General features: G+C 46.1%; 1 protein-coding gene across 1 annotated transcript in view; it reads left to right on the top strand.

The window, feature by feature from the left end:
- The window catches only part of LOC123659205 (fibrillin-2-like), a 53,827-nt gene that overhangs the window by 19,187 nt on the left and 12,653 nt on the right, over window positions 1–21,987 (top strand). Inside the window, exons 12-41 of the mRNA XM_045594456.1 lie at window positions 199–336; window positions 570–686; window positions 2,034–2,250; window positions 4,598–4,808; window positions 4,895–4,999; window positions 5,094–5,353; window positions 5,642–5,819; window positions 6,532–6,639; window positions 6,763–6,932; window positions 7,111–7,243; window positions 7,668–7,829; window positions 8,048–8,376; window positions 8,452–8,602; window positions 9,140–9,292; window positions 9,780–9,960; window positions 12,156–12,348; window positions 12,764–12,937; window positions 13,671–13,837; window positions 14,274–14,413; window positions 14,530–14,646; window positions 14,906–15,052; window positions 15,138–15,254; window positions 15,355–15,458; window positions 16,326–16,578; window positions 16,943–17,267; window positions 19,261–19,494; window positions 19,933–20,102; window positions 20,521–20,722; window positions 21,194–21,313; window positions 21,683–21,840. Coding sequence (XP_045450412.1) covers window positions 199–336; window positions 570–686; window positions 2,034–2,250; window positions 4,598–4,808; window positions 4,895–4,999; window positions 5,094–5,353; window positions 5,642–5,819; window positions 6,532–6,639; window positions 6,763–6,932; window positions 7,111–7,243; window positions 7,668–7,829; window positions 8,048–8,376; window positions 8,452–8,602; window positions 9,140–9,292; window positions 9,780–9,960; window positions 12,156–12,348; window positions 12,764–12,937; window positions 13,671–13,837; window positions 14,274–14,413; window positions 14,530–14,646; window positions 14,906–15,052; window positions 15,138–15,254; window positions 15,355–15,458; window positions 16,326–16,578; window positions 16,943–17,267; window positions 19,261–19,494; window positions 19,933–20,102; window positions 20,521–20,722; window positions 21,194–21,313; window positions 21,683–21,840 — 5,234 coding nt within the window. The remainder of the gene's footprint in view (window positions 1–198; window positions 337–569; window positions 687–2,033; window positions 2,251–4,597; window positions 4,809–4,894; window positions 5,000–5,093; window positions 5,354–5,641; window positions 5,820–6,531; window positions 6,640–6,762; window positions 6,933–7,110; window positions 7,244–7,667; window positions 7,830–8,047; window positions 8,377–8,451; window positions 8,603–9,139; window positions 9,293–9,779; window positions 9,961–12,155; window positions 12,349–12,763; window positions 12,938–13,670; window positions 13,838–14,273; window positions 14,414–14,529; window positions 14,647–14,905; window positions 15,053–15,137; window positions 15,255–15,354; window positions 15,459–16,325; window positions 16,579–16,942; window positions 17,268–19,260; window positions 19,495–19,932; window positions 20,103–20,520; window positions 20,723–21,193; window positions 21,314–21,682; window positions 21,841–21,987) is intronic.

Here is a 21,987-nt window from a genome sequence, read left to right as displayed (position 1 = left end):
AAGAACATAATGTGTTAAAATTATCTGAAAATACATTATTTCGATATGCTAAATAGCCTATACTATATTTTTCTTAATATGAACTTTGACTTAAAAGTAGAACATATTTGTCATAAGCAGTCTAAACGCTACAAAACATTCTGTGAACACTAGAGTGCTAGTGAACTCCAAATGATCCCCCCTTCCCCCCGCCCGCAGCTACCAGTGCCAGTGCTGGGACGGCGCGGAGGCGGCGGAGCAGGACGGCAACCCGACCTGCATCGACATCGACGAGTGCGCGCTGCAGTACTGCCGCGGCGGCGTGTGCGCCAACAAGCCCGGCGGCTTCGAGTGCAGGTACTGGCGCGGCGTCGCGGGCTTGACCCCAAGCCCAATTTTTTAAAATAAATATACAAGTTTCATTTTTGTATCTTTCTGTATCACGCTCAAAGCTACCCTCACATTCTGTCTCTTTGATATTGTATCTCGTAAATAGTTTCATCATAAATGTCTAACTTTTTTTTGACCCGGCTGTCCAATCAAATCTGTAATATTTATGTTTCTTGATGCATCTATCATATTATGTATAGGTGTCCGCCCGGTTTCGACCCCGTTGAGAACGGTCTGCGATGCAGCGACAAGAACGAGTGCGAGATGACAAACGGTGGCATGTGCACCAACGGAGTCTGCACCAATGTCGACGGAGGGTACGTTGATATATTTCTACATTTATCGTTACGCCTAACGCTATATTGTGTTGCAAAAGGATGTATTCTGATCAAATCTGTAGCAGCCTAACTTGGAGAGCATCTCAATATCATTTGTTCAAATATTACTGCTGTCAAATAGTGTTGTGTTTAGAAAAATTACAACTCTTATAGAACAAAATAGGGGGTCAAAAGTTTTCAAAAGAGTATTGGGAAGAAGTCTTCTAGCGAAGTTCACAACTGCGGATGGCAGAACCGGTCGAGAAATTCTATGGCTGTATTCGTCGAGTGCACACAAGCCTGAGATCCGGGACACCGAAGATCCACTAGTACCACTGTTGCGCCATTTTCCTGAAGATATCCGGGATATCAAAGTCGACAAGATTAGTGCGGTATTCGAGCAGTTTAAAAACGGGAGGGTCATAGGGGATGACGGAGTTACGACTGAGCTCCTTAAGGCCGCAAGGCGAACTGTCCTAAAAGCCTCAAAGTCATCCACCGGGGTTCCATGCCGAAGAGGTAGGAGTACGATAGTACTGTTCTACAAAAGAGGCGATAAGTTTCTCTTGAAGAATTACGGATCGATCTCACTTCTGGGCTACGTCGATAAGCGGTTTTCGAGGGTCGTTACGAATCGTCTCCCCACAAGGCTTGACGAATTCCAACCATGAGGAGCAAGCTGCAAGCAGCATAATACAAAAGACTGAAGAGTATAATCAGGCCCTGTGTATGGCATTTGAGGATTACGAGAAAGCATTTGACTCTGTCGAGATCTGGTCTGTCCTGAATTCTCTGGAGAGTGGTCATATCGATTGACGATATATTGAGGTACTGAGATGTATGTATGACGCGGCGACGATGACTGTCCATATCGAGGAACAGCGAACAAGAAACATTTTTCAATGCAATAGGCTGAACTGATTGACTGACTGACAAATAGTGTTGTGTTACTGTGGTGAGTAAAGTAGATACAGCTCCTGGGAAGGGTAGTTAGGGTTTGCAATGCATTTGCGATTCTTCTGGTGTTGCAGACGTTCTTAGGCTAGGGTAAACGTTTATTATCAAGCTGGCTGAACGTTTGTTTGCCATCTTCTAATACACAGAAAACTCCTGTTGCAATGATTATTATCGAACTTCTCCGACACGGCTTGAGGTATGAGAATAGGTTTTAGGCTAGTTTTTATACTCCTAATCCTCCGTGGTATAACAAAACACAAAAACACATGAGAGCATAAGTGGCAAAGGACAGTAATAATCAAACTCAGGCTTAGCTGGGAGTGCACGTGCAACCTAGGCTCGAAGTCGAGTGTGATGGCAAAGTACAATAATGATCAAACATACACCCAGGTGGGAGTGCTCGTGCAACCCGGGCTACGAGCAGTCGTCGTCGGGGCATGCGTGCCGCGACGTGGACGAGTGCGGCGCCAACCCGCGCGTGTGCCGGCGCGGCCGCTGCCGCAACACGGCGGGCGGCTACGAGTGCACGTGCGAGCCCGGCTTCGCGCGCTCCGCCGCCGGCTACTGCGCCGACGTCGACGAGTGCGCCGACTCCTCGCTCTGTCAGGTACACCCTCACCGCAACACGGCGGGCGGCTACGAGTGCACGTGCGAGCCCGGCTTCGCGCGCTCCGCCGCCGGCTACTGCGCCGACGTCGACGAGTGCGCCGACTCCTCGCTCTGTCAGGTACACCCTCACCGCAACACGGCGGGCGGCTACGAGTGCACGTGCGAGCCCGGCTTCGCGCGCTCCGCCGCCGGCTACTGCGCCGACGTCGACGAGTGCGCCGACTCCTCGCTCTGTCAGGTACACCCTCACCGCAACACGGCGGGCGGCTACGAGTGCACGTGCGAGCCCGGCTTCGCGCGCTCCGCCGCCGGCTACTGCGCCGACGTCGACGAGTGCGCCGACTCCTCGCTCTGTCAGGTACACCCTCACCGCAACACGGCGGGCGGCTACGAGTGCACGTGCGAGCCCGGCTTCGCGCGCTCCGCCGCCGGCTACTGCGCCGACGTCGACGAGTGCGCCGACTCCTCGCTCTGTCAGGTACACCCTCACCGCAACACGGCGGGCGGCTACGAGTGCACGTGCGAGCCCGGCTTCGCGCGCTCCGCCGCCGGCTACTGCGCCGACGTCGACGAGTGCGCCGACTCCTCGCTCTGTCAGGTACACCCTCACCGCAACACGGCGGGCGGCTACGAGTGCACGTGCGAGCCCGGCTTCGCGCGCTCCGCCGCCGGCTACTGCGCCGACGTCGACGAGTGCGCCGACTCCTCGCTCTGTCAGGTACACCCTCACCGCAACACGGCGGGCGGCTACGAGTGCACGTGCGAGCCCGGCTTCGCGCGCTCCGCCGCCGGCTACTGCGCCGACGTCGACGAGTGCGCCGACTCCTCGCTCTGTCAGGTACACCCTCACCGCAACACGGCGGGCGGCTACGAGTGCACGTGCGAGCCCGGCTTCGCGCGCTCCGCCGCCGGCTACTGCGCCGACGTCGACGAGTGCGCCGACTCCTCGCTCTGTCAGGTACACCCTCACCGCAACACGGCGGGCGGCTACGAGTGCACGTGCGAGCCCGGCTTCGCGCGCTCCGCCGCCGGCTACTGCGCCGACGTCGACGAGTGCGCCGACTCCTCGCTCTGTCAGGTACACCCTCACCGCAACACGGCGGGCGGCTACGAGTGCACGTGCGAGCCCGGCTTCGCGCGCTCCGCCGCCGGCTACTGCGCCGACGTCGACGAGTGCGCCGACTCCTCGCTCTGTCAGGTACACCCTCACCGCAACACGGCGGGCGGCTACGAGTGCACGTGCGAGCCCGGCTTCGCGCGCTCCGCCGCCGGCTACTGCGCCGACGTCGACGAGTGCGCCGACTCCTCGCTCTGTCAGGTACACCCTCACCGCAACACGGCGGGCGGCTACGAGTGCACGTGCGAGCCCGGCTTCGCGCGCTCCGCCGCCGGCTACTGCGCCGACGTCGACGAGTGCGCCGACTCCTCGCTCTGTCAGGTACACCCTCACCGCAACACGGCGGGCGGCTACGAGTGCACGTGCGAGCCCGGCTTCGCGCGCTCCGCCGCCGGCTACTGCGCCGACGTCGACGAGTGCGCCGACTCCTCGCTCTGTCAGGTACACCCTCACCGCAACACGGCGGGCGGCTACGAGTGCACGTGCGAGCCCGGCTTCGCGCGCTCCGCCGCCGGCTACTGCGCCGACGTCGACGAGTGCGCCGACTCCTCGCTCTGTCAGGTACACCCTCACCGCAACACGGCGGGCGGCTACGAGTGCACGTGCGAGCCCGGCTTCGCGCGCTCCGCCGCCGGCTACTGCGTCGACGTCGACGAGTGCGCCGACTCCTCGCTCTGTCAGGTACACCCTCACCGCAACACGGCGGGCGGCTACGGCGTGGATATCGACAAATAGCAATTTATTTGTCCATCATTCAACATCTATCCGTCCTCAAATAAAAATATAAAAAATATTGTTCTAGTAAATTTTGACAACTTGTGTCAGAATACCATAAATTAAAACAAAGCTAATAAAAATAAAATATCGCTTCACCCTGTAATATCCCACTGCTGGGCATAGGCCTCTTTCCCCATGTAGGAGAAGGATCAGAGCTTATTCCACTACGCTACTCCAATGCGTATAATAATAGAACGATCGCTATGAGGTGTACATGATAACAACCGGGACCGACGGCTTGACATGATTTCTGAGGCACGGTGGGGAGACCCACAAGGACTGCACAAACGCCCAACATCTGTATGGCCAATACAAATGTTTGTCATATGCGGGGACCAAACCCGCAACGGCCAGCGCAATAGCCACAAACCAGTGCTGTGACCGTTGCGCCAACGCATCGACAAAATGAAATATACATGACAGTAAATTAAGCAATTGATTTTTTCTTTAGGGTGGTCGATGTGTGAACGGCGAAGGATCCTTCCAGTGTGTTTGCGAGGCGGGTTACAGACCTACGCCTGATCGCAGTGCATGTATTGACGTCGACGAATGTTCCGAATTAAAAGTTTGTCGCAATGGTCGATGTCACAACACACCTGGCTCATTCCGCTGTGAATGTCTTCCAGGTTTCACTCTGAGCAATGATGGAAGGACTTGTCTTGGTGAGAACTTCACGAAACTAATATTGATCATTTTAATTCTTAACCTTATTGCGGTTTTTTAATAAATATTTAAAAAAAAATTGCAGATGAGGTTCAAGATTTATGTTACGAAAAATTCGAAGAAGGTCATTGCACTGGACCAGGCACGACACCTGTTACCAGGTCTCAATGTTGTTGCAGTTCGAGTAAAGGTACGATTTTATAACAGAAGTCACTGTTATTTTAAGAATTTATCACGTAATCATGGTGAAAATTTGTTTACGTTTTATTTTACTCATTCTGCAGGATTACATTTAGGTTGGGGTGTATCTTGTAAAGCTTGTCCAGCGCAAGGCACTAAGGAATACGAGATTCTCTGCCCCGAGGGCGCCAGTAAGGATAATGGTGGTGCAGACATCAACGAATGTACTACGATCCCTGGTATTTGTCCGCATGGTACTTGCGAGAACCTGGAGCCTGGGTACAAATGTATCTGCGACCCTGGCTACCATCCCGACGCTGATGGTATCTGCAGGGACATCGATGAGTGCGATATGCACCAATCGGTAAGCTTCGATAACGCTTCTGCTTTGTTTTGTAATATTTATACTAAAATCCTTGGTCATAAAATTCAATTCTGGAGACAATCTAGTAACTTCAGCAATCTTCACTTTGTCCAAATTGATCTCTTACGTTACGAAAGAGTAAACAAGAAAGGTCTGAATGTGTCAGTTTGACATGCGACAGTTCACTGCCAGCGCAGTGGCAGTCTGAATGTGTCAGTTTCCAACACTGCCCACCCCCCTCTCCCCCCGGGGCCCGAGCCGCCGTCTGTAGTCTGGTGCGCGTTGCAGTACTGCGCGGGCGGCCAGTGCCGCAACACGGCGGGCAGCTTCACGTGCGTGTGCGCGCCCGGCACGCGCCTGGAGCCCGCCGCGCAGCTCTGCCGCGACGTCGACGAGTGCGAGGGTGAGCTTTCCGTCTCGGACTATGAGCGCGGGGACATCCCCCCCGCCTTCCCCGTCGCCGCAGGTTACCACTTTGACGGTATCACCCTAATCATACGCATTGGCTTCCTAACATAAGGCCATGTGTCATGTGATTCCATTCGACGGTGATGATGATGATGATGATGATTTGAACTTTCGCTTGCTTTATTGGTTAACTGTGGAACTATTCCTGAGATTTGATAAGCAATAAAATATACGACTCAATGAATTAAAAAAACTCATAAATCAGATAAAGCAAGTGACTGACTCCACATTTGTTATTTAAAGATGCTCTTAAAATTTTCTGTGTTATGTTTTATGGAGAGTTCATTACATGTCCTCTTAAATCAGCTCATATGCGTACAGAAGAATTAATTTTAATAAAATTTGTAACAAAACTCATAACCCACGAAATCGTTGTCATTGCACTGCTTGAGCAATACCATACTTTCAGTAATAAAATTACAGTAATTTTAAGTAAATTCATTAAAATACTAAATTTCGTTTACATTAAATGAATTGGTCGAAACATTTGCCATCTAGTATATAAGAATAATGGTAGAAAGTGAATAAAATTGAAAATAGTTTTTTTTTGCAAAGTTGAAAAATATCATGAAGAAGTAAATGTAGAAGAACTTTTAAATGTAACAAACGATAATAGTATGTTTTTGGTAACGGGTTGTAGGCCCCAATAGATTAGTTTTGTTGCATACTTCTTATTTTTGAGTGTTTGTACAATAATGATTGATTTGCAGAACAATCGAACCCCTGCGACAACGGACGATGCATCAACACGCACGGTAGCTACGAGTGCGAGTGTGAACACGGATTTGTTTTAGACGCGACCGCCCAACACTGTCTCGGTAACTGATGTTCGATCCACTTATTCACATGTTTTAGTCGATCATCTTTGACAATGATTCCTGTGCTAGACGTAATACAGAAATAACTGTTTTAGACTGATTTTCAAATTGGAATATGTTCAGATAATCGCCGAGGGTCATGTTGGCGACGAGTGGTTGACGGTCAGTGCGAGGCGGCGGCTCCCAATACACTGCTGAGGCAGGAGTGCTGCTGTAGTGTGGGGCTTGCCTGGGGCTCTCCTTGTGAGCCTTGTGAGCCGGATGACTGCCCTTGTCCTAAAGGATTTGCTAAAGTATGTCTGATTATATGATGTTGCTTCTGACTTGAACTAAAACATATTGAACAAAATCGTCTACTAAGATTTGAATGAAAATGTGTTAAGTTTTTCTCGTCATCTTGTGTGTTAATACACAAACAAATACGATATAATTTAATAATATCCTCCTAAAACACAAAATTTTGTTTCACAGTTGGACGGTGCGACATGTCGCGACGTGGACGAGTGCATGCTGGACCCCGAGCTGTGCGTGGGCGGCGAGTGCGTCAACACGGACGGCTCCTACCGCTGCGACTGCCCGCCCGGACTCACCCTTGACGCTTCTGGTACACACTTCCCTTACTAAATATTGTATGGATGTCGGTCTCTCTTCTACCGAAAAACTACCAAACCATTTGGTAGGTCGATAGCTTTTACCTTTCCGACTTTATCAAGGTGTGATCTCACGAATATCTCGAGAAGATATTTTTAGGGAAACTTCCAATTTTGTGAGTCCTCTTAAAGTTTCTGATTATTCTTGGCTGGGTCTCAGTACCCAGTCCCCTAAATTGGGTGACGCTGTGAAGGCTGCTAGGGCCAACAGCATACTCATTAAAAAAAATAGCTTAAGACTCGAATATTACCATAAGATAGGCACGCTTATTCCAAACTTCCTCAAGGACCTAGACTTAAAACAACCAAACGTGCTTGCTTATTTACATTACAAGTTTTCTGTGAAATCCGCAAGCTAACCGTCCATCTGTGACGCAGGCAACCGCTGCGTGGACACCCGGCGCGAGCTCTGCTACACGGACTACGCGGGCGGGCGCTGCTCCGGGCCGCTGCCGCTGGCGGTGCACCGCGCCATCTGCTGCTGCTCGTCGCTGGGCAAGGCCTGGGGCGACGCGCGCTGCGAGCCGTGCCCCAAGAAGGGTAACCACTTACTGAACCGAGCACTTCTTCATACACACACATACACATTATACACACTACAATAGTCTCAGCTAAACACTTAATGATAGCCTGTGGTCCCCCAACTCACAACCAGCCTAATGCAAATAAAAAAACATAAAAAAATTTAGGTCAATGATTTCTTATGTTGGTATATTTCTGAACCGTCTAGCAATTAATAATTTGTAAAAAAATTTTAGGTACTGACGCTTATCGCAACCTTTGCATTTCTGACGTCGTCGGCCCACCTTCCACCTGGGGCCGGCCTGGTTCGGGTGGTGCTAATAAGACTGATATATGGGGTAACGGAGTGGGAGGTGGTGGTGGTGGGGATGGCTGGGGCGTGGACAATGGAGGCAGTTGGGGGAACGGGTCAATTGATAGCTGGGGATCAGGTGGCGGGCCGGGAGTTATTCCTGGACAGATGGAAGTCAACGAGTGCGCTGCTTTTCCCGGTCTGTGTGGACATGGCAGGTGCAGAAACATGCTCGGAACCTTTACTTGTGATTGCTTTCCTGGATATGAAAAAGTAAGTAGAACCAAATAATCTGGATATCAAAAGCACTAAGTAAGTTATTGAAGAAAATTTTTTTTTGTATATTAGGACTCAAAGAACCACACGTGTGTCGATGTGAACGAGTGCGAGATAGTAGACGGTGTCTGCGGCGCGGGCGAGTGTCACAACACGGAGGGGGGCTTCACGTGTCACTGTCGTCCGGGATACGTCACTGACGAACTGTCCAAGGTTTGCGTTGGTGAGTAACACGATCACAGTTCAGCGTGTTATAATCTGCTGCTAGGCCTCTTTCTCCAAGTAGAAGAAGGATTAGAGCTTATCTACTCCTCTGCGGGTTGACAGATATATTCCTTACTTTAACGTTCGCTATCAGGTATATTTAATACCAACGGCTTAACGTGCTCTCTGGGGCACAATGGGGAAACATCCAAACCGGCAAGAAATATTTAAACAAATACAGATATCCATCCCGAGCGGAAATCGAACCTGCCAACCGTCGTTGTTTTAGGCTACTACTGCTTGGTACGCACCATTACACCAAAGCGGTGATTGATCAATGCTTTGCTATTATTATTTAGAATACGATTATTTTTTTTGCGAACCGGTAAATTCAAATACGGCATATCTGAGAGGCAACCATTCGTTAGCAAAACAAATCGTTTTCTAAAATTGAAACGAGGCTACAATCTAAGCCGAGCTCACATTTATCGCATCAAAATGAATCTCATACCTTATATATTTGAGGTGTAGTAGACATGCTATTCTTCGTGCGCAGACGTGGACGAGTGCTCGGAGAACCGCGCGCTGTGCCGCGGCGGGCGCTGCGTGAACACGCCGGGCTCGTTCCGCTGCGAGTGCGCGCCCGGCATGGAGCTGGCGCCCGACCGCCTCTCCTGCAAGGACGTGGACGAGTGCTCCATCACCTCCGGTGCGTAGACTGCGGCAGGGTGTTCGTCGAGTGATTGGCTTCTCACAGAGAGGACGAAGGCTTTCTAGTCCTACCACTGTCCAAACTGTACAACAATGGGATAAGTAGGGAAAATTGTTTGGAAGACGAGTGCTCCATCACCTTCTGTACGTGATCTACTGCTGGCACGTATTAGCGGAATTATTGAATGAAAGCCTTATAGCAGGTGCATGTGACAAATAGGAAAAACTTTTGGGCCGGCGATACATGAGTCCCCAACTTGCTTTTTCATTAAAACTTGACATATCGTCGTGACGTACAGGGATCACTTGTAAGGGCAGTTGGCTCTAAGAATAGTTAGTTATTCAATTCATTACAGCCTATACAGTCCACTGCTGGACATAGACCTCCACAAGTTTACGCCAAAAACAACGTGAACTCATGTGTTTTGCCCATAGTCACCACGCTGGACAGTTATTCAATAAATACAACTTTTATCCATTTTCAGGCATTTGCAGTAATGGCGCTTGTGAAAACTTGATGGGAACGTACCAGTGTGTTTGTGACGAGGGCTACGCTCAGTCCTCTGTCAAGTCTCACTGCGAAGACATCGATGAGTGCACTGAAGATCCGACTCGTTGTCAACATGACTGTGTCAACACCCCTGGATCTTATCACTGTACTTGCAGGTGGGCAAAATTCTCTTAATAAATATTATACTTCAGTTTTAAGACGACGACGACGATTAACAGTAATCGCTTACCATCAGGTGAGCCGTACGCTTGTTTGCGGATCTAGTTGTACATAAAAAAGCACTATTAGTAGATTTAATTAATTCAATTTCAACGTTTGACTGTTTTGTTCGTTTTGTCTCGTTGTGAAAATTGAGAGCAAAAGGTTATTGATACAATAAAATATATATTTATAGCAAAGACGTATTTATATATAGAGATACATACTATAGGTAAGTATATAGGAAATGAAGATGGCAGTACAGAGTATGAAGAATAAAAAACCAGATGGTATACGAGCGGAAGTATGGAAGTTTTTGAATGCTGATGAATGGATGTGTCTGACTGTATTCTTCAATAAGTTGTTGCAAAAAGAGGTTATACCTGAGGAATAGTGCAAATGTTCATTATTGCCCATCTTTAAGAATAGAGGTGACATACAGGATTGCAGCAGCTATCGGAGAATAAAGCTCATGTCACACATTTTAAGTGAGGTAGGGCACAGCAGGAATTTCCTGCTCAAAATATGGAGCAGCCTGACTGGGGTAGTACCTTGACCTTACAGAAGATCACAGCAAAATAATACTGTTTTCAAGCAGTATTGTGTTCCTGTTGGTGAGTAAGGTGACCAGAGCTCCTGGGGGGATTGGGGATTGGGTCGGCAATGCGCTTGCGATGCTTCTTGTGGTTTAGGTGTCTATAAGCTACGGTAATCGCTTACCATCAGGTAAGCCGTTCGCTTGTTTGCTGACTTAGTGACATAAAAAAATAGTATGAAGATATGGGAGAAAGTGCTATTGCACGACGAATGAGAGAAGAAAGTGAGGTCACGTAGAATCAATTTGGGCTTATGCCGGGCCAGGGAATTGCGAACGTCATATTTACACTCCGCCAACTTTGCGAAAAATACCGACTTACACAAAAAGACTCACATATGGTGTTCATAGATCTCGAAAAAGCATACGATAAGGTCCCCTGTAGTAAGGTTTTGTGGTGGGTTATGAAAGGGAAAGGTGTGACAGAGAAGTATTTACGACTTATTCAGGCGATGTATGATAGCGCTAGTACCCACGTCCGGTCCGAAGCCGGAGTAACTAGCAAGTTCAATATGGCTGTAGGTTTGCACCAGGGGTCGCCTTTAATAGTTATGGATGCTTTAACATATAGGAGAAGGCACACTGATATATTTGTATATTGGCTGTTTGTCGATAACGTTGTTCTTGTCGGAGATAATGCTCTTGAATTTCGGAGCAGACTGGAAAAATGGTAGGAAAAACCGGAGAACGCGGGTTTGAAAATACGTAGAACCGAAACTGAGCACTTGTTTTGCGATTTCAGCAGTTTTTTCCTTAGTGCCTTGGATGGTGTATCTCTAACAGTCTACTTCGACTTCCGGTACCTCGACTCATTAATCCAAAATGACGGCAATGTAGACCGTGACGTGAAAAATAGAATAAATGTGGGATGTGTGAAATGGTGCCAGGTTTCTAGAACAGCTTATGATTCACGAATGCCCCTTAAACTTAAAGGGAAAATTTACAAAACGATCATAAGACCTGTCGTAATATATGGATCAGAATGTGGAGCAACGAAAGTGACGGATGAAAGAAGAGTGCACGCAGCCGAGATGAGAACGCTGAGATGGATGCGTGGAGTGACGAGGAAAGATTGGATTAGAAATGAGTATATAAGGGGAAGTTTGAAAGTAGCACCCGTGACGGAGAAAATGTGGAGCAGTAGATTAGTATGGTATAGGCATGTAATGAGGAGGGGTGAACATTATATTGGTAAAAGAATGTTAGGGATAAATGTCGAAGGACGAACAGCGACCGGCAAGCTAAAAAAGTGATGGATGGATTGTGTGAGTGAGGATATGAGAAAGAAAGGAGTAAGCACTGAAGTGACGAATAATAGAGAGGAATGGAGGAGGAAAATATGTTGTGCCGATTTTAATTATAAAAGTGATATAATAAGTAAGTGGAATAAGGGCAAGGAGATGATGATGATGACAGAGATACATCCTCATCACGATTAAAAAAAATTAAAATATTTTAAAGCTTAAAGTTGCAATATTTGAACGAAATAGTAGGTGTGATATGATAGAGTAGGGTATTAATTGAAACAGAATTAAAAAAAGAACCGTATTCTCGCAGAGACGGCTGGCACCTGAGAGCAGATGGTCGTACGTGTCGGGACATCGACGAGTGCAGTGGGGGCGCGCGCGTGTGCGGGGGCGGCGCCTGCCGCAACACGCCCGGCTCCTACATCTGCACGTGCGGCGAGGGGCTGCTGCCCGCGCCGCCGGACGCCAAGCCCACCTGCCTCGACATCGACGAGTGCCACGACGTGAGCACCCTCGCTCTGTATATCCGTATAGCAGCTTGCTCACCAGTCACGATTGCGGCTGTTTCTTTTTCTCCTGTAAAATTATAGCCTATATAATTATTGATAACTTGGCATTCCCCCGGTAAAAAAAAAACTGAAAATCAGCTCGCCTTTGTTTATAAATTTGTCCATTACGAACAATCCAAAAATTATAAATACAAATCTTTTGCCTTCATAATATTAGTGTAGATACTCAGATATTGTTTTAATTCTTTCATTAGTGTTTATGAATGAGATAGATCGATGAAAGGAAAGACCACTTCTCCTATCTTACTATTGCCTCATAAAAAAAATAATTTAACCTTTTTTCATAAAAATAGCATAACTTCTAAAAGTCACAAAAATGAACCTCACAAATCGAATTAATATTCAACAGATCCCAGAGCTGTGCGGCGCGGGCGAGTGCCGCAACACCATCGGCAGCTTCGTGTGCCGCTGCCCGGACGGCTACAGCGTGAAGCCGGAGCAGGGCCCCGCCTGCACCGACGACGACGAGTGCGAGCTCGGCACCTGCGACTGCCACCCGTCCGCGGACTGCATCAACTTGCCGGTGGGTGCTTACTGCACTACTGTTGCTAGTGTGTGCTGCTCGGAAGGCTACAGCGTGAAGCCGAAGTAGGGCCATTTTCCCGAATATCATATGATATCCCCATTCAGAAATACTCAAAAAACTAATTTTTCATCCTAGTTTCCCATTCTTAAAAATTTATGATATTTTCTGTGCGCCTTCTAATTTTAATATTCGCGTGTCACTCACCATAAGTAACCAGGTAAAGAGAGGCATAAGCGTTACGAAGTTTACTCTTAAAAAAATGTTTTATAACGATGTAACACACTGGTGACAATTCATGAATATTGGTCGGCGGCGCATCAAAAACCAATTAAAAATTTATTAATTCAAGTAACCTTCAAAAGCATTTTTCAATGGCCATTTTTTTCACAAATTAAAATTACATTCGTTTTAATTAATTAATTATAGTTAAAAGTGAAGATTCCACCAATTCCGGATTCTGCAGGGAACAACGGAAATAAACCTCCGCAGTTATTCTTTAAAAAATCACAACTAAAGTACTGAAGTACTAGTACTGATTCAAAGCAGAGTCGTATTCTTGTGGAGAGTAAGGTGACCACAGCTTCTTGAGAGGATTGAGATTTGAGTCGACGACGCGCTTGCGATTGAGTTGCGGGCAGTCTAAAAGCTACGGTACTCGCCTACCATCAGGTGAACCGTACGGTTTTTGCGGCCTGGTAGTAAAACCCTCACTCATGTGGGGGGCTTGCAGGGCTCGTTCCAATGCCGCTGCCGCGACGGCTGGCGCGGCGACGGCAGCGAGTGCGAGGACGTGGACGAGTGCCTCAGCAACAACGGCGGCTGCCACCCGCGCGCCACCTGCCGCAACACCGACGGCTCCTTCCTCTGCCTCTGCGACACCGGCTACAAGGGCGACGGGTGCGGGCCTCGCTCACTTGTTCATTGCTCCATTACTTGCAATATGCTTTCAGTTTATTCGACTGATTATACCTAATGAGCCTTAAGAGATGTGGTTTGTCATAATATAAATCACACAAATATTTTTTTCTGCAATTTTGAAAAACTAACACAAAACATAAATGTATCACATTTATGGATTTAGAATTACGTATAACGAAATGTACACGCTACTAGTGAAAGTAACTTATTAATTACAGCTCGTTTATGACAGGGCTCCATTGGCGTAGTGATATACTTCTAAAAATGTTGTGCATCATAGGACATTTTGTAAGAAAAAGAAGAGTCAGATGACAAAACCCACCCTTTAATGTTTTTAGCTCCCCACTACTTTACATTAGCTTGCAATTAATTTGTAACTTCTCTAGTGCTGCAACTGTTTACTTTCTGATTTTAGATACTCCTGTGTAGATATCGACGAATGTGCAAATGATCCAACATTGTGTGAAAACGGTCACTGCACGAACATCCCGGGAGGCTACGAGTGCGACTGCGACGTCGGGTTCACCAAGGCTCCTGATGGAAAATCTTGTCTTGGTAAGATTAACCCTCTTCTTAATGGTTTTTGTATTATTTTGAATGTGCTAAATATTCTGGAAGATATACTCTGAAGACATATGTATATCTGAACATGTTTGGTAATATGTTTACAGATATGGATGAGTGTGCGACCTTTGACAACGTGTGCGTGTTCGGTCGCTGTGTGAACACGTACGGTATGTTCAAGTGTATCTGTGACAAGGGCTACCAATCGGACAGTATCGATGACTGTAAGTATTTACATTATTTGACTGAAGTTACATTTCTCCAATCAGTAATCTCTGATTATTATCTTATTAAAGTTCTCTGTACCAAAATAAGTTTTGTCATTATAACAAAAAGCCTTTTATAAACGCTTATCTACTAGTATACATGGCATCGTTCCTAATTTTTTTTCATAAATCACTATTAATTTTTTTTTAATAGGATACACAGCTCCAAAGTATATTAAAAAAAAACATATCAAAATATTTTTCTTCGCTTTTCCAGTAATGCCCGGTTTCAATTGCACGGATGTGGACGAGTGCAAGTCCCCGCAGTCGTGTCAGTACGGCACCTGCATCAACACGCAGGGCTCCTACATCTGTCGCTGTCCACCCAACTACGAGCTAGTCTCCGACGGAACCGCTTGCTTCGGTATTGTAGTAGCTTTAGTAACTACAATAGAGACTAGAAGTATTAGTGTCAGGTAAAGTTTTATGAATTCAATTTTTTTTTGCAGATTCTAGAAAGGCCCGTTGTTACAGCAAAGTAGATTTAAGATCAGGCACTGAACAGTGTCGTGACAGCGACGAGTTGTCTGAAGACAGCACCATGGCTGCGTGTTGCTGTTCCATCGGTGAGATTCTTTTGCCAAAAAAGTTGTTATTTGATCATTACTTTGAAAAATTCTAAAGCAAATTTGGCAAGGAAAATAATTGCCATGTATTCTGCTTCAGGTGCTGCTTGGGGTAACTATTGTGACCTGTGTCCTGAACCAGGATCGGAAGCTTACAGACAATTATGTCCTGGTGGACCCGGATACCAACCAGTGCTGGAACCGGTTCGTTTGATTTTTCTTTGTTTTGTTTTGCAACATTTTGAAATCATTCTATATTAATTAGAATTGAATTGACTAAAGAATGCAACACATGTCACTATATATTTTTTTTTGTTTAATTAATTTCGTTATATTTCCTAAGCTTCCTTTTATCGACTATAGCCCGATTCTTATATTCAATTAAGATAATGTGATTAAAAATTACCGGTTTTGATGCAAAACGATTTGTTTTTTGAATATAGTTTCCAGATTAAAGCGTGTTAAAATCCATAATTTTAGTCGATTTCATTAGCAAAATGGCTTTCACTAGTTGTGTTTTTCATGCGAAAGTCTTACAGTCTTACAAAACAAATCTGTCAGGCGTTTTGGCTTGTGTGAATTGTATCCACTAAAACCTCTTCGATCCTCTTCTTTCGATTTAGTTATCAAACACTCTGGGATTACTTAGACTCAGTACTCCCAGTAGCGCGAAGTAGTAATAAACGAGTGTGAGTGTAAAACGTTCTATCTTCACTAACTGAGGTAGGGCACAGCAGGAATTTCCTGCTCAAAATATGGAGCAGCCCGACTGGGGTAGTACCTCGACCTTACAGAAGATCACAGCAAAATAATACTGTTTTCAAGCAGTATTGTGTTCCTGTTGGTGAGCAAGGTGACCATAGCTCCTGGGGGGATTGGGTCGGCAACGCGCTTGCAATGCTTCTGGTGTTGCAGGTGTCTATAAGCTACGGTAATCGCTTACTATCAGGTGAGCCGTACGCTTGTTTGCCGACCTAGTGACATAAAAAAAAAATAAAAAAAAACTCGTACCCCCCTCAAGTCCGCGACGCTACCCCAAGGCGAGCGTGCTATAGCAGCGAGTGTCCGCAGCCGTCGTACGTGGTGACGCTGGCCGACATCGACGAGTGCGCGGAGCACGCGGGGCTGTGCGCGCACGGCACGTGCACCAACACGTTCGGCTCGTTCGTGTGCGCGTGCGGCGCGGGCTGGGCGCTGGCGGCGGCGCGCTGCGAGGACGTGGACGAGTGCGAGCGCGACGTGTGCGGGCCCGGCGTGTGCCGCAACCTGCCCGGCTCCTACGTGTGCCTGTGCCCCGAGGGCTACGTCGCCATGCCCAGCGGCAGTCAGTACCCAGCCGCCTTCTGCGCCTTCTGCGCCTCTGTTCCTTTTGTTTCATATCTAGCATACGTTTGATTTTTGTTATTGACTATTTAACTTAGTAACTATGTTAGTATTTTAAAATTAACTAAACTTGACTGGCATCAGTACCTCCGGGTCCTGCAGGTATTATACATCACATTCCATGTGAAAAGAAAACTCGTAGGCTTTTTTTAAATTTTACTTTGTCAAAATATACTGCTACTTTGCACAAATCACGTTGAATTACTATCTGCTATAGTTTCTGATGTCATTTTTATCCATATTTTTTTATTTGTTTCGAAGACTTTTTTAATTTGATACAAATTGTCAATTTGTGTAATTTTCAGAGGAATGTGTGGATGTACGTCAACGACAATGCTACATGGACTGGGACCCCGACACGGGCAGTTGCTCTGCTGCTGTCGGAGTGCCGCAAACTAAATACCTCTGCTGTTGTTCAGTCGGTAAAGCCTGGGGAGCACCTTGCGAGGCGTGCCCTGACAAGGGTTCCCAGGAACACATGGCCTTATGTGGCGAAAAACCAGGAGAGTACATCAACCCTATGACAAACGAAACGAAACCAATCAACGAGTGTGACATCATGCCGCAACTCTGTAAACCTGGAACCTGTCACGATACACCGACTGGCTTCCAATGCGGCTGTGATCATGGGTAATTATTTGAAAAATTTGGACCTTTATGTCTCTTCTTATATTTTGAATCGTTTTTCAAACAAAGTCTATTTTTACAAAAATTATATCAACATCATAGCTCTATATACGATTTCGCATAAGATCATTTTTTTATATGTTAAAGAGCCATTTTACAAAAATCGGTAAAAATCCGCGAAATTGTAATATTTTGACGTCGTTAATCTCAGTGTTGGATGCAATAATGTAATTTATATTCTTGAAATATAATAGAGCAACCTTTGTTGTAGTCGATAGTCAGATCAGAATTTTGATTTATATTATGTGTATAAAATTATTAACCTTTTCATCAGCCTCCTCCCTGGGTAAACGGTCGCAATGTATACTTTGAAGTCCTACTTTTCAATAACCTCTATGTAGAAACCATTTTTAAAAAATATCGTAATATGTGGAATATAATTTTGTTGAGCACTATCGCAGATTTTTATTCCATTTGTATCTCTATTCATCGATTAAAAAAAATTAAAGTTACGAATATTTTCCAAATAAGTATAATTTTAAAAGCGATATTTTTCTTAGAAAACTAAGAAATTTTAACGAAATATCTTCATCAAAGTAAACTTACATCATTAAGGAATACAAAAAAAAAAAAACAATTAAAAGATGTAATCATTTTTAATACATTTTATATTAAATAATAAAAAGATAGTATATATTACCACGCATCAAGCCCAGTAAATCAGTCGAGCGCTAGCGCTCTAAGAGGTAAGGTCCACGCCAAATTCTGCGCAGCCGTCTCTTTCGCTCACACGCGCCAAGCGCCTGTTGTTATAGCGGATAAAACGCATTTGATACTTTCATAATAAAATATAAATAAAATAAACATATTACGAAAATGACTGTAAAATAATATAATGATAATTTCTGTAAACAAATGTATAATTTAATTTTCTTTTCTCACATTATCAATACAAATAGGCATTTCAATCTGTTTGTCTTGTTATTTGTTAATTAATATGTTTGTCGGTGTCGATGTCATAAAATGCTATTTTATTCATATCGTAAATATTAGATTCATTCGTAAACTGAAAAAATTAAATCAATTTAAAAAAAAAATTGTTTCATAAAATTGATTTTTTATTTTTATTTTAAATTTATTGACTATTGTTATATAACATACTTGAAATTTTTAACAAAGTAATTATGTAAAAAACATTTTATACCATAGTTATTAATTTTTATTATACATTAGAAAATGATCAAGATGGTCTTTTGGTTGTCACACTATACTTACTAGCACAAAGATCACGCGGCTCGTACGACTCGCGCGATGCGACCAAATTTACCTAAACTTGCAGAGCGTAAAATTGTGAAACGGCTTTTAAGATATTTTCAAACAAAAATGCTATTAAATTTAGAAAAAGTATAATAGTATCGTTAATATAAATGATTTTATTTTGCTAATGTTTCCATTGAGTATGAAGGTCAACATTTAAATATCCAATGTTCTTTAAATCACACGACTAAAGTAAAACTTCTGCACAATCGACCTGCACTGTGTCAAAGATATACGAGACGTAACTGGCTATGAGAGGAAGACAGAAAGAACATATACGTCGCACGTCTCTCTCTCTTGCTCTGTTCGCCTCGCAGATCACACTTTCCGTAACGCCCTCGTCACACATCATTACATTCCAGCCTATACAGTCCACGGCTGGATATAGGCCTCCACAAGTTTACGCCAAAAATAACGTGAACTCATGTGTTTTGCCCATAGTCACCACGCTGGGCAGGCGGGTTGGTGACCGCAGGGCTGGCTTTGTCGCACCGTAGACGCTGCTGCCCGTTTTCGGCCTGTGTATTTCAAAGCCAGCAGTCGGATGGTTGTCCCGCCATCGGTCGGCTTTTTAAGTTCCAAGGTGGTAGACTCGTCACACATTCACCAGCTGAATCCCCAAGTCAAGCGTGCGTGAAGAAGTTTTACTTCAAACTCAAGCGAGTGCCTCGGCCCCCAGCTACGAGCACGACAACACGTCGCACCTGTGCCGCGACGTGGACGAGTGCGCGGCGGGGCGCGCGCCGTGCCGCGGCCTGGCGCAGTGCGTGAACCTGGCCGGCGCCTTCGAGTGCCGCTGCCCGCCCGGCTACCGCCTCACCGCCGCGCTCGACGAGTGCGACGACGTGGACGAGTGCGCCGACGCGCGCCTGTGCGAGCACGGCGAGTGCCGCAACACCGTGGGCTCCTACCGGTGAGTTGTTCCGCGCTCGTCGCTCGTACTCCGAGCCGGGAGACGAACTATTTGCCATACGTTGGACACTTTTAAATGGCTTCCATGGTTTCGGTATTCAGTTGTCTCCCTGGAGATGCTGTAAGGGCCACTAGAGCCAACAGAAATATATATTTTGAAAAAAAGTAGAAAAAGCTAACCATTACTTTTTGTATTTCTATAGCATATCTGCACAAATCAATTTCAGTTTAGCGTACGAGGTGTAATAGTTGATGTTTTGCCGAATTTTGATGGTCACATCATAGTAACAAGAGAAATTGATATAGTTAAACACGAAATGAATTTAGACGATGTCGTGGTCTTGCATGAGTATTGTGTGTTTCCTAACCTTATAGACGGGATAAAATCCTAAAGGGGACCGTTGGGTGAGAGTTGACTCATTTGTGCGCTGTACCGCAGCTGCGAGTGCGCGCCGGGCTACACGCTGCGCGAGAACGCGTGCCGCGACGTGGACGAGTGCGCGCGGCCGCGGCCGCTGTGCCGCAACGGCACGTGCGAGAACCTGCCCGGCTCCTACACCTGCCACTGCGACGAGGGCTTCAAGCCCGGCGCCAACAACGACTGCATCGGTACGGCACGCGCACACGCACACGCACACACTTCCACCTTTTATACTACAGGCCAAAAGATTCCTTTATCGAGCTAGCTCGTCAAACTAATGGTCTCATTGTTGAAGTTTTCTTTCTATCTCTTAGTATAAAAGAGATATTATACAAAGTGACTGTCATCGATCGATAAGTAGCTAAAAAGCGACTTAGTAGCCAAGAATAGGTACATTAGTTTTAGACGAATGTCGATGTTATTTTCTGTAGCTACTTATATATAGACAAAAGTAACTATAGTCAGACTAAGAAATAATATGTCATTTTATTCGTAATATATAAGACGTATAACAAAAGCCTGTAAATATCCCAATTGTAAGCAAACACCTCACGATGACTGCTTAAGAACACCACAAAGCAATGCAGTAAGGGCCGCTGTGCGCAGACATCAACGAGTGCCGCGAGGGCGGCATGGTGTGCCGCAACGGGCGCTGCCGCAACACGGCGGGCTCGTTCCGCTGCGAGTGCGCGCCCGGCTACGCGCTGACGGGCGACGGCCGCAACTGCCGCGACGTGGACGAGTGCTCCGAGCTGCCCGCGCCCTGCGGCCGGGACGGCGCGCCCGCCTGCACCAACACCAACGGCGGGTGAGGCGCTGTTCCGGGTGGGGCGCCGCTCGCGCGCTGTGGATAGGGCCTTCTTGTGTCAATACTAACGTCAGATAAGTTCTTATTTAAAGTGGGGAGTGGGGGGCGGGGTGTAAGAGGATGATGCGACGTTATGTGGGTTGGGAATTAGGGGGCTTCAAGTGAGAGGGACGAGGTCACGGGGAGGGAATATTTTTGTCATGGAGTACTTAAGCCTTATTTATGAACTTTTTATCTTACCAGAAGAGTCTCATTTTACGAAAATATTATCCGAAAAAAAATTGACTTTATTTGGATTATGTAGACTTGTTCCGAATTCGTGAGATGACTTGTGAATGCAATCCTTTATTTAACTTTTATCTTCTCATATATGAGGTCGTAATCAGATTTTCTTTGCTGCCACGCAATATAAAAGTTCCCCAATCTCTGAGCGAAGTATAGTCAGATAGCGTCACGCAAGGCGTGTTGCAGCTACGAGTGCTCGTGCGGCGCGGGCTGGCGGCTGGCGGGGCGGCGCTGCGTGGACCGCGACGAGTGCAAGGAGCTGCAGTTCGTGTGCGCCGGCGGCGACTGCCACAACTTCAACGGGGGGTGAGTCCGCAGCGCGGCGCTCATCCTAGCCCACCTCTTTTATTCACAGTTAAAACATCAGCATCGGCACACATTTGCTCATTTTTACTTTTTATGATCTCGATTGTGTTTTTTATTTACAAAAAAAGAACTATCTTCAATTTTCATCAACAAGTAAGTACTTGTTAGGTCTCCCAGTAAAAAGCTACCAAATTACATACGTTTATTATACAGTCTATTTGAGAGGCCTTTTTGACCCCAGTTAAAAACAGTATATTGAATATCAAGTAAAGCCACTTGGTGATGAAAAGTTTAATATTTCATCATTAAAATTGATAGAAAATAATTTTAGTCTTTACTTGTAATGTACAATATCTATAAATTTGTCAGTTACCGCTGCGACTGTCCCCCCGGCTGGCGTTTTGACAAGGATGCAGCGATTTGCGTCGACGAGCGCAGAGAGCTTTGTTACGACGAGTGGGAGGGCGGACGGTGCCACAAGGCGCGCCCACTGCAGCTGAGCAGGCCTGACTGTTGCTGTTCTGAAGGTAAGGCCATATTAAGCACTTGACATATTATTTTTTAGTAGTTAATCAGGTAAGATAGGCATTTACTTTGAATATCGTTTTCTTGTATACGTAATTCTTTCTCACCATCAGTTCATTGGAAGGGATCTCTCAGAGATAATCGTAACT

Source organism: Melitaea cinxia, chromosome 13 (assembly GCF_905220565.1).
Source record: "Melitaea cinxia chromosome 13, ilMelCinx1.1, whole genome shotgun sequence".
NCBI classification, from domain to species: Eukaryota; Metazoa; Arthropoda; class Insecta; order Lepidoptera; family Nymphalidae; genus Melitaea; species Melitaea cinxia.
This window is presented reverse-complemented; position numbering and strand designations above follow the sequence as displayed.